The sequence below is a fragment of the Corapipo altera genome, unplaced genomic scaffold, assembly GCF_003945725.1.
Source record: "Corapipo altera isolate COAL_440 unplaced genomic scaffold, ASM394572v1 162, whole genome shotgun sequence".
Lineage (NCBI taxonomy): Eukaryota > Metazoa > Chordata > Aves > Passeriformes > Pipridae > Corapipo > Corapipo altera.
This window is the reverse complement of record NW_020885091.1, coordinates 2,902-17,559: the sequence shown is the minus strand read 5'-3', so window position 1 is coordinate 17,559 and position 14,658 is coordinate 2,902. Positions and strand designations below refer to the sequence as shown.

At 50.5% G+C, this 14,658-nt stretch overlaps 1 protein-coding gene across 8 annotated transcripts in view; it reads right to left on the bottom strand.

The window, feature by feature from the left end:
- Positions 1-14,658, bottom strand: part of ASCC2 (activating signal cointegrator 1 complex subunit 2) — a 28,384-nt gene that overhangs the window by 13,327 nt on the left and 399 nt on the right. The window contains exons 1-9 of one of the 8 annotated variants that reach the window (XM_027669589.1): positions 14,266-14,364; positions 11,458-11,553; positions 10,008-10,166; positions 9,491-9,661; positions 7,481-7,610; positions 5,296-5,363; positions 3,620-3,730; positions 2,642-2,754; positions 127-201 (exon numbers count right to left, since the gene is read on the bottom strand). In XM_027669589.1, coding sequence (XP_027525390.1) covers positions 127-201; positions 2,642-2,754; positions 3,620-3,730; positions 5,296-5,363; positions 7,481-7,610; positions 9,491-9,661; positions 10,008-10,166; positions 11,458-11,538 — 908 coding nt within the window. In that variant the 5' untranslated portion in view covers positions 11,539-11,553; positions 14,266-14,364. The other 7 variants (XM_027669593.1, XM_027669591.1, XM_027669592.1 and 4 more) reach the window with 7 other exon arrangements.

Below are 14,658 nucleotides of genomic sequence, written 5' to 3'. Positions count from 1 at the left end.
AAGCAGCACAAGAAAAGGGTCAGAAAGACTCCCCAGGGATGGGTAAAGCAGCATGAAGTGAATTTTTAACTCAGCCCTGGGAAGCCTCTCTGAAAAGCCAAGGCCAACCCCTGCAGCCATTCTCACCTGTTATCCTCATAATGCCTCTTCTTGATTGCAGATTCCAGCTCAGGAATTGCCAGTTCATAAAATGAGGCTAACCTGTAGAAAAGGGGGGAAAAACCCAGAAACTGTCAGCTGAGGCTCCAAAAATCATTTGCTAAAAGACAAATCAAATGGCTGGTTTCATTAAACCCTCCTCACCAGCAGCAATAATTAGCATCACCCATTTTGTTATTTTCTTCCCCCAAAACACAGGCACATACAGAAAAAAGAGCAGCACTGGAAGGAAATCACACTCTCAGGAAATCATTGAGGTGCCTTTGAAGAGGTAGGAAAGAAATGCATTTGAAAAATGCCCTGGTACTTATCTGACCCATCTGCCCAACCCAAAAACATCCCAAACCAAGACCTGCAAAGAGTCAACAGACACAGAATCATAGAATTGCTCAGGTTAGAAAAGACCTCTGAGACCATCGAGTCCAACCCTTCCCCAGCATGGCCAAGGCCACCACTGACCCATGTCCCCCAGGGCCACATCCACAGGGCTTTTAAATCCCTCCAGGGATGGGGACTCCACCCCTGCCCTGGGCAGCTGTGCCAGGGCTGGACAGTCCTTTCCATGAAGGAATTTTCCCTGATGTCCAACCTGACCCTCCCCTGGCACAGCTGGAGGCCGTTCCCTCTCCTCCTGTCCCTTGTTCCCTGGGAGCAGAGCCCGACCCCCCCGGCTCCCCCCTCCTGTCAGGGGGTTGCAGAGCCAGAAGGTCCCCCCTGAGCCTCCTTTGCTCCAGGCTGAGCCCCCCCAGCTCCCTCAGCCCCTCCTGCTGTTCCAGCCCCTTCTCAGCTCTGTTCCCTTCCCTGCACACGCTCCAGCCCCTCAGTGTCATGAGGGGCCCAAAACTTAACCCAGTTTGAGTCCTCCCCGAAACACCCCGTCCCACTCCAACACCCTCCTGGCCCTCCTGCTGTGTGCCAAGCACTGCACATGAAGTGGGACATCATTTCCAGTCAAGCCTTACTGGCCTTGCTGTTCAGCTCTGCTCCAGGTGGGTGTTCAGCTGAAGGTATCCCACATGCTGAAGGCCCAAGAGGATGTTCCAATAGGATGGGGCAGGGAGGAATCACAGAAAGTTTGGCCCAGTTTCCGTTCCAGGCAGCACACACAGACCCTCTCCTTCAGGGACAGGGCACCAAGAGACCTGGAGAGATGCCCTCCCAGAACACAGCCAGCACTGCCTCACCAGCAGGGAGATGGTGATGGCTCCCAGCACTTTGCAGGAAAGTCTGGCTGGACTCCAGCAGGAACATTCTGTCCACGTCCCTCATTAAGAGCCAACCACGCTAAATGAGTGTCCTTGAGGCAAAAGTAGCAAAGCTGGTCGATACTTTTAGCAGGGGAGAGGAATTAGCAAGTGCCAGCAGATTGGCTGAGCTCAGAGGTTCCAGATGACACAAGAGTCCTTCCTCCCCACATTCCAAAGCCCCGGTCATTTGGCCCTACTGAGGATGAAAATGTTGCTGCTGTCTCACTGCACAGAGATGGAGACTCTTTCAGCACATCTCTGACATCAACAGCAGAATGAAAACCCAAAGGTTTTCCCCCTCTGAGTGCCCAGGCATGGAAGCAGTGCTGTTTGCCAGCCCAAAGAGCCACCAGCAGCCCAGCAACCTGCTCTCCTTCCAAAATCCAACGTGGGGACAACACCCAAGGAGGACAGAGAGCAGGTCACTCAGCCTGTGCTCCCTAAAGGCTTCAGAGCTCTGCAACTTGACTGGGAGCAAAAGTGAAACACAAACCCGTGTTTGCTCACACTAAGCAAACAAAACAGGGGAAATAAGGACAATAAATTAACACTTCACTCAATCCTAAACAAGGGATGGTGAAGGCAAGACTCCACAAGGTGATGTGGGGGCTGAAAGCACCTGGAGCAATGTGGGAAGGTGCCACTCGAGGACCTGCAGCCTCTGTGGGACAAGCTGTGCTGTCTGGACCTTGAGCCCATCCTGACTCATCCCCACTGTGCCCCAGAGCTGCACAGGGAATCAGTGCCAGCCCTGCTGTGACGGGGCTGCCTTGTCACCCTCACTCAGCTTTTGCCAGGCCTCAGTAATGCTCTCTACCATAAGACTTGGGTATAATATCAAACAAACCCACTTGTTTTCAGCCCTTGAAGGACCATGACTACGAAATACTTCCTGCTTCCCTTGTTTGGATCCCACAGCAGGAAGATCTTTATGTCCATAACTCATCCCTCTCCACCCTTTGCACAGCACACCAAGTACTGTCCAGGTGGGTTTTGAAGCTGTCATGGATGCCTGGCTCTGGGATCACTCACAGTGCTGAAGGTGAATATATAACAGCAAATCTAGACATCCCTATCCATTTATTCATTCTGCTGCGTTCCTGTCAGTGTGAACCCAGCAGCCTCTGCATTAAATCTGTCTTCTCTTAACGAGGGAGGGACTGGGACAAGACACAGCAGCACATTCAGTGTTTTCACTTTGCCAGGACAAGCTCTGCCTGCAGAGCAAGACGTACCTGTAACAAAACTCGTGTTTTTGGAAGGTCTGGCAAGCCAAGGGGAAGACATCAAGAAAGGCCCAGAGTGTTGTGCAGGTGTCACATAAATACAGCACAATGTCCTTCAGCTCCTGGGGGGGAAAGAGCAGTTACTGAGGGAAGAGCAAGTTCTCCCAGGAACACAGTACATTCACCAACAGGGACACAGCATATTCAGGCCAGGCCTTTTCCTGACTGCAGAGTCTAAACTATAAACATGTTACAGGGTCTGGGGGCAGAGACAACATCTCTCCTAAAGCCTCCTAAACTCCTTTAAACTCCTAAACCCTTCAAAGATCTGTAAGGCAATCCTAACTGCTTGCTTTCATTAAAGACCCTGTGAAATTACAGGAATTCTTCATCAGATCTTGTTCTAGACAGTGGCTTTGTTCTCAAAATACCCTCCACACATGAAATTCTTCCCCATGTAGCTGGAAGCACTGCCTGGGAAACAGAAACATGGGAGTCAAAGGGGTGATTTCAGCAGCCTGGTCCAGTGCAAGATGCTTATCCAGGGCAGCTGAAACAACTCTCCCCCCCACCCAAAACTGAGCGACTAAGATTTTGTAGACCATTCTCACTGACAGGGGCCTGTCTTTGTACAGCCCCCAGCACCTGAAACCCCTCTTAATTAACTACAGTTAAAGTACATCATGGTTAAACACACACTCCTGAAGGAAAAAGCCCAGCTCTGCTCACTGCCAGGGTTAGGGGGACACTTCTGTCAGATATTCTGTTACATTATGAGCTGCTTAAGCAAAAAAGTTGCCAGGTTTCAAACCCCCCCCCCCTCCCTTACAAGGGATGTGGGTGACATGCACACAGGCAAAGCAACCAGCTCAGGGTGGGAAGGTTTGATCATCACCTCCTGTGACAGTGGAACAGTGACACGGAACCAGGTGCTGTGTGAGCCACGGGATGGCACAAGGGGCACAGCCCAGGCAGGAGCAGCCCTACCTGGAGGGGCATGTTCCCTGCAGTCACACTGACTTTCTCTTCCAGCTTCTGGGGCTCAGCAGAGGCTCCTTCACACTGCAAACCACACTTGTGCAAGATGTTGTTGAACACCTAAACCAAGAGACAGGGCAGCGTAAACAGAGAGGAGCAAGGCAAGCTTTGTCCTGGGAACAACCACTACCCATCCCAAATGCAACTGGGGACTGTTTCTGTAATACCTCCTGTTTGTGAGCTATTCCCAAAGCCCTCCTGCCCTCCTCCCTGAGGCTGGCAGGACGGATTTTGTGGTTCTTTTTTACAAGCAAAGGTTCTGGGGAGGAGCTGCCAGCTGCAATGGTGACCAAACCCACCCTTCTGCAAACTGCTCTGATATGGCAGAGCACAAAAAGCAAATGGAATCTCTGCTGCCCTCCCCAGTAATTAATTTGAAGGCTTGGTCTTGCATCCCAGGATATTTTTAAATTGTGGCATCCCCTCTGAGATTTACCTCCAACAGTTTCTTAACACATGGAAAAAAAAAAAAGAACAATGTGGGTTTCCAAAACATCAAGTGACATTACAGGGGTCTTGGGGTAAATGATACAGAATTGTGGAATCATGGAATAGTTTGAGTGGGAAGGGACTTAAAAAATCATGTAGTTCTGCTCCCTGCCATGGGCAGGGACACCTCCCACTAGCCCAGGCTGCTCCCAGGCCCCTCCAACCTGGCCTTGGACACTTCCAGGGATCCAGGGGCAGCCACAGCTTCTCTGGGCAACCTGTGCCAGGACCTCCCCACCCTCACAGCCAACAATTCCTTCCCAATATCCCATCTATCCCTGCCTCTGGCAGTTTGAAGCCCTTCCCCCCTTGGCCAGTGACTACATGCTCTTGTAAATACCTTGTGTTTATTTTTGTGCATAAGGCAGCTTTTTGAGGACATAAACATGACATTTCAGGGTACAAAGACTTCAAGGCACCTTGACTTCCCCCTCAGGCTGAATGTGAATCCTGCTTGCTCAGGTTGGAGAACATAAAAGTTGTTTATATAAAGGAAAGCTGATACATGGAGAGGTGCTAAATAGCTTTTGCACTGCCCCAGAGCAACCCTTGCATCAGATTTTCCCCTGCTCCTGAACCTGCAGTGTTATTCCTAACCCATTCTACCATGTTAAACTACCTCTAATGGTTTCTATTTTGTTGATTTAAGTTTAATTCTTCCCCTGAACTGTCCAATGAAAATTCTTTGAGATGCACTGCAGGGAAGGCGAGAAGCTGAAGGAAGGTGATGGGAGAGTCATCAAGGAATAGTTTTAGATAAAGGCTCAAAACCTCCCTGAGACACATTAACATAAACTAGGGAAAGGAAGCAATAGCAAAATCAAGGGAGGTTTAGGTTGGATCTCAGGGAAAGGTTCTTCCCCCAGAGGCTCGCTGGGCACTGCCCAGGCTCCCCAGGGCAGTGGGCACAGCCCCAAGGCTGCCAGAGCTCCAGGAGAGTTTGGATGATGCTCTGAGGGACAGGGTGGGATTGTTGGGGGGTCTGTGCAGGGCCAGGAGTTGGACTGATGGTCCTTGTGGGTCCCTTCCAGCTCAGGGTATTCCAGGATTCTATGAACTGCCTGCCTACAACTGTTCCCTTCCACTCTCCAAGCCCTGCCACAGTTCCAGAGGAAATCCCAGCAGGACAGCAGTACCTGGAGAACAGTGGGCAGAGTCTCATCCAGGTCACCAAAGTAACTTGGCTGCTGAGTGAAGATATTTTCTGAAAAGGGGAAGGAGATAATTTCCATTAGTTCAGGCACTGACACCAACGAGCACATTGGCACCAGAATATTGTACCTGTGACATGGTACCCATGACATTGTACCCGTGACACTGTGCCTGTGACATTACTGACATTGTACCCGTGACACTGTGCCTGTGACATTACTGACACTGTGCCTGTGACATTACTGACACTGTACCTGTGACACTGTGCCTGTGACATTACTGACATTGTACCTGTGACACTGTGCCTGTGACATTACTGACACTGTGCCTGTGACATTACTGACACTGTGCCTGTGACATTACTGACACTGTGCCTGTGACATTACTGACACCCCCCAGACACAGCTCATGACCCCGTAGGACACGGGCCCAGCTCAATCCTCAGTCCAAGCACAGGCCCTGCTCCCAAAAAGCTGCTCCATCAGCCCCCCAGTGCCACTGGAGGTGCAGCAATGGGAACATGCTCATGAGAGCAGAGCAAACGAGGTGTCAGATGATTCATGCTCCAGGGGCTGGATCAATGAATAATGCAAATACTATCACTGAACATCCCCAGTTCCTTTATTTGACAACTGGAGTTGACTTTTAATTACTGATAACAGTTCAGCACACACTGGAAATGTGCTGCAGAATATTTCTTAAAGGTAATGAGGCTTTAGTAACACCTGCTATTACATTACTAGGGCTCCATTATCTTTACAAAATACTCCACTGAGTAATGCCGTGCCATAAATCCTCACCAAGCACTGAGGCTTCCATTTTCCTGGGAATTACTGTTCAGACAATGAAAATTAAGAGTTTTCCAGCAAGCACAGAGCTTGGGCAAGAGTTATGAGACGAGTTTCAGAAAAATTTAAACCCTGAGAAGAACCTAAAGTTTATGAAGGTATGAATTACAGCCCAGAACTGCTCATGCCATCGTCACAGCATAATGAAATAACCAGGTGGGCAAATCCTTGGCCACCTGTGTGCAGAGTTATTGTGTGGCACTGCAGAGTATAATTCAAAGGAGGTTTCATGCACTCAGGTCTTCTTTGGAATATTTTAAACCCCAGATAATCTAAGCTTCACATCTCAAAGAGATCTATCTATCTTGTCATGCCAATCTTCCCACCTCTGAGGCCCAAGAGAGGAATTTAGAGTAGAAGTTACTGAAAAAAAGGATAAAGGGATTAAAAATGCAAAGGTTTATCTCAGCTTTTCTGGTTGGAAATCTGGCTGCATCACGTGATCTCTAACACCTCTCTTGTTAGTGAGCTCAGAAATGAGACAAAAATAGCAAAGAAAGGGGAAAGTTTCATCCCATGAGCTTCATTCAAAGGGGGTGAGTATTTACTAAGAAGAGCTCACTTAATCCAAGCCCAGATACTCTTCCAGCTGTGCTCAGGTGACATTAAAGATCACAGGCAGTTGCCCTGTGAAGGGAGCACAGGATAAACACAGAAGTTAAGTCAATGTGCTCCATCTTCATCTCTCAGGTTCTGGCATCCACGGCTGAGACATTCCTGACTGCCCCTGCCACTGAGGCTGTGTGTGCACACAGAGAAATCCAGGGATAAGCACAGCTTGAGCCACACTCTGAAGTGTTTGTGGTTTGGAGGCACTAAATACATCAATGTCTGCTTTGAAAATTCAAGTTCTCCCACTTCCCAGAGCAGAGGTTGCCTCACGCTGAGCGTTTCACTTGGCTCTCAGCTCTGGGAACAGAAGCACTCACATGAGCAGTTGGACTGTGCCCCAGCTCCCAACCCTCCTCCCTCTTTGCCCAGGAGTTGTTTGCTCCTTCCCATCTCTTCCAGGATTTTACAGAGCCCCACGTTCCTCTCCCAATGGCTGAGGACACGTTTAATTGCATGGGAGAGGACTGAGCCTTGGTTTAAGCCTAAAAGCAAGAGCCCAGCTCGGGGCAGCAAAGCATGACATGATGTTTCCTTGGCATACATGAAGTGCACAAGAATAAAGAAAAGCACAGTCTGATCTAGAAATGACAGATCCTAGTTGCTACTGAACAGTTCATTTTCAGAGTGGTAACACTGGTATAAAACCCCACTTGTCATACAAGTAAGGAAAAGCTTAAGTGCAACAAGTTGTTCCTTGGCTTTAACTAACCAATCATCTTCTGGAGCAGGAGGCCATTTCCTTTCCCAAAAAGCACACAGAGATCCAGAATCTTAGGGATGTCAAACAGGAAGTTGTTGTAAATGATTTCTCCAAAGACAGAGGGAGTGATAAAATGTTCCTACAAAATAAAAAAACAGGATTAATTTAAAGGATAATCCCCACCTTGCTCTGAGGTAACTCCAGCATTACAATGACACCCCTAAAAACTTCTCCCAGAGGAGTGTTAAGGGTCTGGTTTCAGTGAAGGCAGCAGCTCTTCTGTGGAGACATCCACTCCCACATTCCCAGCTGCCTGTCACTGCCACTGATTTCTTCACTGTGAAGTGAATCAATCTACCTAAAAGTTAAACCAAAAATGTCCCCGCAGTTCATGAGTCCCCAGCCTGGGGACAAAGAGCTGAGCTGGCACAGAACAGCTCAGGAGCAGGAGTGAGTGACCAGGCACAGGCACAGCCTCCCTGGCACTCACACAACAGGTCACAGCCAGAGGTTTTTGGACCTTGGGAGAGCAGCACCCAGGCACCAGAGATCACAGAATCAGTGACAAGCATGAAGAAGGCCCAGGAGCTGCAGCTCTGTACCCTGACTGCTGAACACTGTGCCAAAACTCGTCACGCTGAGGGAATTTCTTCCAAAATTCTAGATGAAAAAAAAAGGTCTGACACTCAGAAACAAACATCTGAAACGTGACTTTGGATTTCCAGAAGCCCAATTTGCCAGTGACAGCGAATGTTTTCAGTTCTGGTGAAAGGCAGGGCACGTTCTCCCTGCTGAAGCAGAGGGACAGGTCCAGTTTCCAGAACTCCTGCATGACAACAGACCATTCATTCCCCTCAAATCACTCAGCTGTAAAAGGGTTTCAAATGCTCGCCTGCCTCTTGGAGAAGTGAGATTTAATCAGACCCTGGAATGAAAGACACCACAGAGGTGTTGAGTGCCTCAGCTGAAGTGGTGCCAGCTGCTGGATCCAGCATTCCTGCTACCTGCTCCTGTCCCAGTCCTCCAGCTCCCACCACGAACCCTTTCCTAAATATTTTATCCCCAAATAACACATCAAGAACCAATGAGGAGATCAAGGGAGTAGTTGCTAAAACAAAAAGTGCCTCATCCATCCTGCCCAAAGGCCTGGTGAAAATTCCACAGCTCCTGGTGGGAGTTGCACTCACACCATTAGTGCTGAGTGTGTCTAATTACAGAATCCTGGAATGGGTTGGGTTGGAAGGGAACTAAACCCATCCAGTTCCACCCCTGCCATGGGCAGGGACACCTTCCACCAGCCCAGGTTGCTCCAAGCCCCGTCCAACCTGGCCTTGGACACTTCCAGGGATCCAGGGGCAGCCACAGCTTCTCTGGGCAACCTGTGCCAGGGCCTCCCCACCCTCACAGGGAAGGATTCCTTCCCAATCTCCCATCTATCTGCCCTCTGGCAGTGGGAAGCCATTCCCTGTGTCCTGTCCCTCCATCCCTTGTCCCCAGTCCCTCTCCAGCTCTCCTGGAGCCCTTTTGGGCACTGGAAGGGGCTCTCAGGCCTCTCTGGAGCCTTCCCTTCTCCAGGCTAAATGCCTGATGATGCCAAGAAAACAGTAACTCAGAGCAACTTCACTGTGTGTCCAAAACTTGGGAAAGGTTCAGGACAGACAGGTATTAGTCCAGATTCTGTGACACTGAGGGAGTGAACACTCAGGGTGGCCTGAGGAGCCTGTTCCATGTGGCCACACAGAGCCCAACTTGATCCTTCTCCTCTCACCGTGACATATCCCACCACCACACATGGATAACTATTACTTAAGGAAGGAGATCCAGACAATCAACTAAGGAATCACTGCATAGTTCAGATACTTCAGCTCTGAGTGTTGCCATCCCCACACGGAAAATCAGACCAACAAAAACACCGGGGACAGGAACACCACTGGACACACAGGGAAGAAACAGGATTCCTTTCTCTAATTCCCTTTTTCCCCTGAGCTATGCAGCCCTGGGAGGCAAAGCAGCATTCACCTTGGACTCCTTGTGGGTGGACATCCTGAGGAAGGTGAGGAAGACGCTGTGATGGAGGGATTTCTGCACATCCTCCACCTCTGGATGGCAATCCCACATCCCGTCGAACTTGCGGGGGGCACGGCACAGGTAGGAATCCAAACACTTCTGGAGGGTCTCATCAAATATCACCTGGTACACGGAAAGACAAGGACATGGGAAGGAGGGAATCTCACACGTTCATAGGTTGAGTTCATGAGCAGCTCAGTTAAGTTTACAAATGATCCAAAAAACGCTTAAAAGTGCTAAAAGGATTCCCATATCCATCAAATACAAGCAAACTCTTAAAATCCACAGTGGAAAATCCATAGGGAAATACTTTCTTTGCACTCTAAGGTGCAGTAACTGAAATTAAAACATTTCCCAAGTGACACAACAAGCACAAACAAATCTTTATGGAAATGATTTCAAGCTCACAGCTTTCACAAGCACCTACAGGGTCCTGCTTCATCTCCAGTGTCCACAAAACAACGATTACCTGGCACCAGAATTTGTCATGAGGCAAAGCCAGGAGCCAATTCAGGTCATCTGCAATGAACTTGGCTCTCTCCAGGAACTCCTCCAGCAGAGCAGGGTCCCTGACAGCAGGAGGGGGTTTGTAGAGCACAAAGGACCGATCAGCTTTGATGTCTGGGTGCTGCAGGAAGCAGAGACACGGAGCTCAATCCCCACACCAAGCCAGGGGAGTGCCCAGTTACCACCTGCACTGCCCCGGGAATTCCAGGAAACGCAAAGTTACATTTTAATACAGTTTGACATTCACGGAATCACGGAATAGTGTGGCTGGGAAGGGACCTTAAAACCCATCCAGTTCCACCTCCCACCAGCCCAGGTTGCTCCAAGCCCCATCCAACCTGGCCTTGGACACTTCCAGGGATCCAGGGGCAGCCACAGCTTCTCTGGGCAACCTGTGCCAGGGCCTCCTCACCCTCACAGGGAAGGATTCCTTCCCAATATATAACCTAAGTTTCCCCCCTTTCACTTTGAGTCTATTACTCCTTGTCCCAGCCCTACAATTCCTGATGAGAGGAACATTCAGTTCCCTGGTAACTTCCCATTTTTTAACCCTTCAAGGCACTGGGTTTGTATCTTGATTTACCAGCATATTCCAGACCTTGATAATTTGGTAATGTTGCTCCCTGCTTTCTATTAACCAAAGCCTTGCAAAGCAATCCTCCCACACCTTCAGAACAAACAGCAGGAGCTTCATGTCAAGCCTTTGAACTCTCTCTTTTTCCTCTGAACTGGTTCTTGCACAATATTCCATGAACTCAAACTGACACAACCATCAAACACAGAAACACTTCACTTCCCAGGGTTACTGACCAGGCTCTGCCCAGATCCTCCCACCTTAGAAGGAGAATTACAATGAGCAGCAGCTCCAAGCTCTGCCTCATCCCACAAGAGTGCTCAGGGTGGTGATGGTCCCACTCCTGCAACACGCCCAGAAGGTTCTCTCCAGGCCTTATTTCTGGGAGAAAAGGGTTACTGTGGGTTTAATGTTTCAATTTCATCCAGCTGAAGCCACAGGGTGGGAGATCACGAGTGGACTGATCCAGAGCTGCAGTTCAGAGATAAAATTGAGGCAGGGCTTGCAAAACCTCCCCGAGCATCTCTATTGCAGCAGAGGTTACATCACTGATAAACTAATGATTTTGTTCCTTAAAAGAGAGGATCTGGGAAAACACAGTTTACCACAGATGTTGAACAGAGTTAGTTTGGTTGTTGCGTTTTGGGGCTTTTTGTTATGGTGGGTAAATGAAATTTCAGTTATCTGAATGCATTAAAAAAAAAAAAAGATTTATTTAACAGGCAAGCTGAACAAATTTCATCCTATCCCAGACCAAGGGGTGGTTTTGCCCAAGTCTCAATATAAGGTAATTATTTATTAAAGTTGTTGTTTGGCTTTCAGGAAAAGCAGAGCTCACCAGTGCTGGCAAAGTTCTCAGCTTCCCTGTCTTGGGATCCCTTTGTGTCAGCTGGAGCTCATCCAGAGGCAGTGCTGGCATCCTGATGGCTTGTTCCTGTCCCCAGCAAACAAAAGCAGCACAGGAGGCACTTTACAAGGTCAGTCAGGCAAAAGCACAACAAAAGAAGCTGCAGCCTGGCTCTAACACACACACAGAGTGTCTGCAAATACAGTTCAGCAAAGCAATTTATACCCAGCAACTGATACCCCACCAAGAGGCCAAATCCTGAGGGAACACCCAGGATTCCTGAGGGAATCCCAGAAGAAACCTGTAATGTGGTGCTGTACTTTCATCCCTGTTCCTTACTGGGAGAGCACAGGTATCTTCCAGGACAACAAAGAGCATTTGGGGACACTGCTCAGTATGGAAATTGGAGATTTAAATGTGGGTGCTGGATGAACTCTCTGCCTTTGCAGCTTATTTTAACACTTGCAGTCCATCTCCTGACAGCACAGCCTGCAGAGGGAATCCAAACACAGCCTGCATGGGCTGTTAAAAGAGTATTTTTGGTGTTTCTGAGGTAGAATCACTCAGCACTCACCCAGACAAGGCACCCAGGCTGAGCCCACACACAGCATTCCCTGCCCTGCCAATTCCCACGTGCTCCCTAACCCGTGGCTTCATCTCCCACAGCCTCTGGGGGCTCAGAAACGTTTCAACTGACTTTCAGAAATTAGCTGGAAGTCAAACATCAGAGTAACTCAAGAGAAAGTATGTTATGGGCATTGTTAAAAAAGTTCAGACATGACCTGCAACTTTCATATTTTGTGTTTAATTTCTTTAGGGGGGCTTTAGTATTGAGTTCTGCAAAATGATAGTAAAAAGTTCTGCTCTTGTTAAGGTCTAAGGTCATACATCTCCTGATATGTACAATTAATGCAGTCACACTGATTGGGCAGAATATCAATTAAAACAAGAGAAGGGTCTCTACAGCTGAACAACTGATTCAGGAGCATGGTCACAGTTTAGACACCGAGTGAGAGAGGGACATTCTTCATTCCAGAGGATTTGTCACCTATGGATTTAGGCAAAAAATTGTGTCATCTCACATTTTAGAGCTCAATTAAAAAAAAAAAAATACAGTAGAGCAACACCAACACTCACAGCTTAGAAAACTCAATTATGTCTTTCTGGGGAAGTTTAAAAATTAAGATGTTGACAACGTAACAATTTTTTTTAAGATACAAAATTTCTTTTGGGGAAAAGAGAAATAACACCAAAACTTTTCACCAGAATAAGCCAAGCTGGTTTCCAGTTCTGGTCATATATTTAATTTGGCACTTAACGTTTCTAGAGTCATTCTGAGAACTGCACGTAGAAGGGTGTGGAGGAAAAACATGCCAAGTGTCTCATTTCCAGCCTGCCAGGCATCCAAATGTCCAGTCCAAGTCAAAAACATCTTGGAAAAGACAGACCCCTGGCCAAAAGCTTATTCAGCTGGAGAATAGAAGAAACCTGAGTATGGAATATCCTCAACACAGAGAACCATTCCTGATCATCCTCATAAGCTTTTCCCCACTCAAGAAGTTTGGTCTGAACTACAAGCCCATGATAACTCTGTTGTGCCCCGTGATTTCAGGCACAGGGAAAAAGCCAAACAGCCCTGACAAAGAACACAGTGAACCCAACTTTTGCCAGGGAAACTGATGTTCCCAGTGCCAGAGGCGTTCTCTGTCCTGCACTCCCCACGAGATGCACAGACATGGGGACAGCCAGGGTGAGGTGACACCGCTGGGGCTGCGGGACCCACTGTGGCACAGCTGGCAGAGGGCAGTGCTGGGGCTTGTCACGGATTCATGGAATGGTTTGGGTGCAAAGGGACCTTAAAGCCCATCTTGTTTCACACCCTGCCTGGGCAGGGACACCTTCCACCAGCCCAGGTTGCTCCAAGCCCTGTCCAACCTGGCCTTGGACACTTCCAGGGATCCAGGGGCAGCCACAGCTTCTCTGGGCAACCTGGGCCAGGGCCTCCCCACCCTCACAGGGAGGAATTCCTTCCCAGTATCCCATCTCTCCCTGCCCTCTGGCAGTGGGAGCCATTCCCTGTGTCCTGTCCCTCCATCCCTTGTCCCAAATCCCTCTCCAGCTCTCCTGGAGCCCCTTTAGGCCCTGCAAGGGGCTCTCAGGTCTCTCCGGATCCTTCTCTTCCCCAGGTGAACTCCCCCAGCTCTCCCATGGCCCAGACACTCCCCAGCACCGCCGGTTCACCCCGGCCCTGCCGCCACCGCCGCCCCGGGACACGTCCCTGTGTCCCGGGCCCTGTCGCACCGGGCCCTGTCCCGCGTGCCCAGACACTGCCACCAACTCCCGCTACCCGCCACAGCCGCCCGAGCCCGGCACCGGCACACGGGGGGTCCCAGCCCCGGCACCGGCACACGGGGGGTCCCAGCCCCGGCACCGGCACACGGGTCCCGTGGTGTCTCTGTCCCTGTCCCGGTACCGGCACACTCCGTTCCGCGGTGTCTCTGTCCCGGTACCGGCACACTCCGTCCCGCGGTGTCCCTATCCCGGTACCGGCACACTCCGTTCCGCGGTGTCCCTGTCCCTATCCCTATCCCTATCCCGGTACCGGCACACTCCGTCCCGCGGTGTCTCTGTCCCTATCCCGGTACCGGCACACTCCGTCCCGCGGTGTCCCTGTCCCGGTACCGGCACACTCCGTTCCGCGGTGTCTCTGTCCCTGTCCCGGTACCGGCACACTCCGTCCCGCGGTGTCCCTGTCCCGGTACCGGCACACTCCGTCCCGCGGTGTCCCTGTCCCGGTACCGGCACACTCCGTTCCCCGGCGCTTCCGCGGCCGAGCGGCTCTTCCGGCACCGGGCGGAACTACCGGGGCTGGGCGGGCACCGGAGCGGCTCCGCCCCGGCCGAGGGACCGGCCCGGGAGCGGGTCCGGATCGAGGGGCGGGAGCCGGGATAGGGGTCGGTGTGGATCCGGGGACAGGAGCTGGGATCGGGCCTGGTGTGGATCCCAAGGGACAAGAGCTGAGATCGAGCCCGGTGTGGATCCCAAGGGACGGGAGCCGGGATCGGGCCCGGTGTGGATCCCAAGGGACGGGAGCCGGGATCGGGCCCGGTGTGGATCCGGGGACAGGAGCTGGGATCGGGCCCAGTGTGGATCCCAAGGGACGGGAGCCAGGATCGGAGCCGATGTGGATCC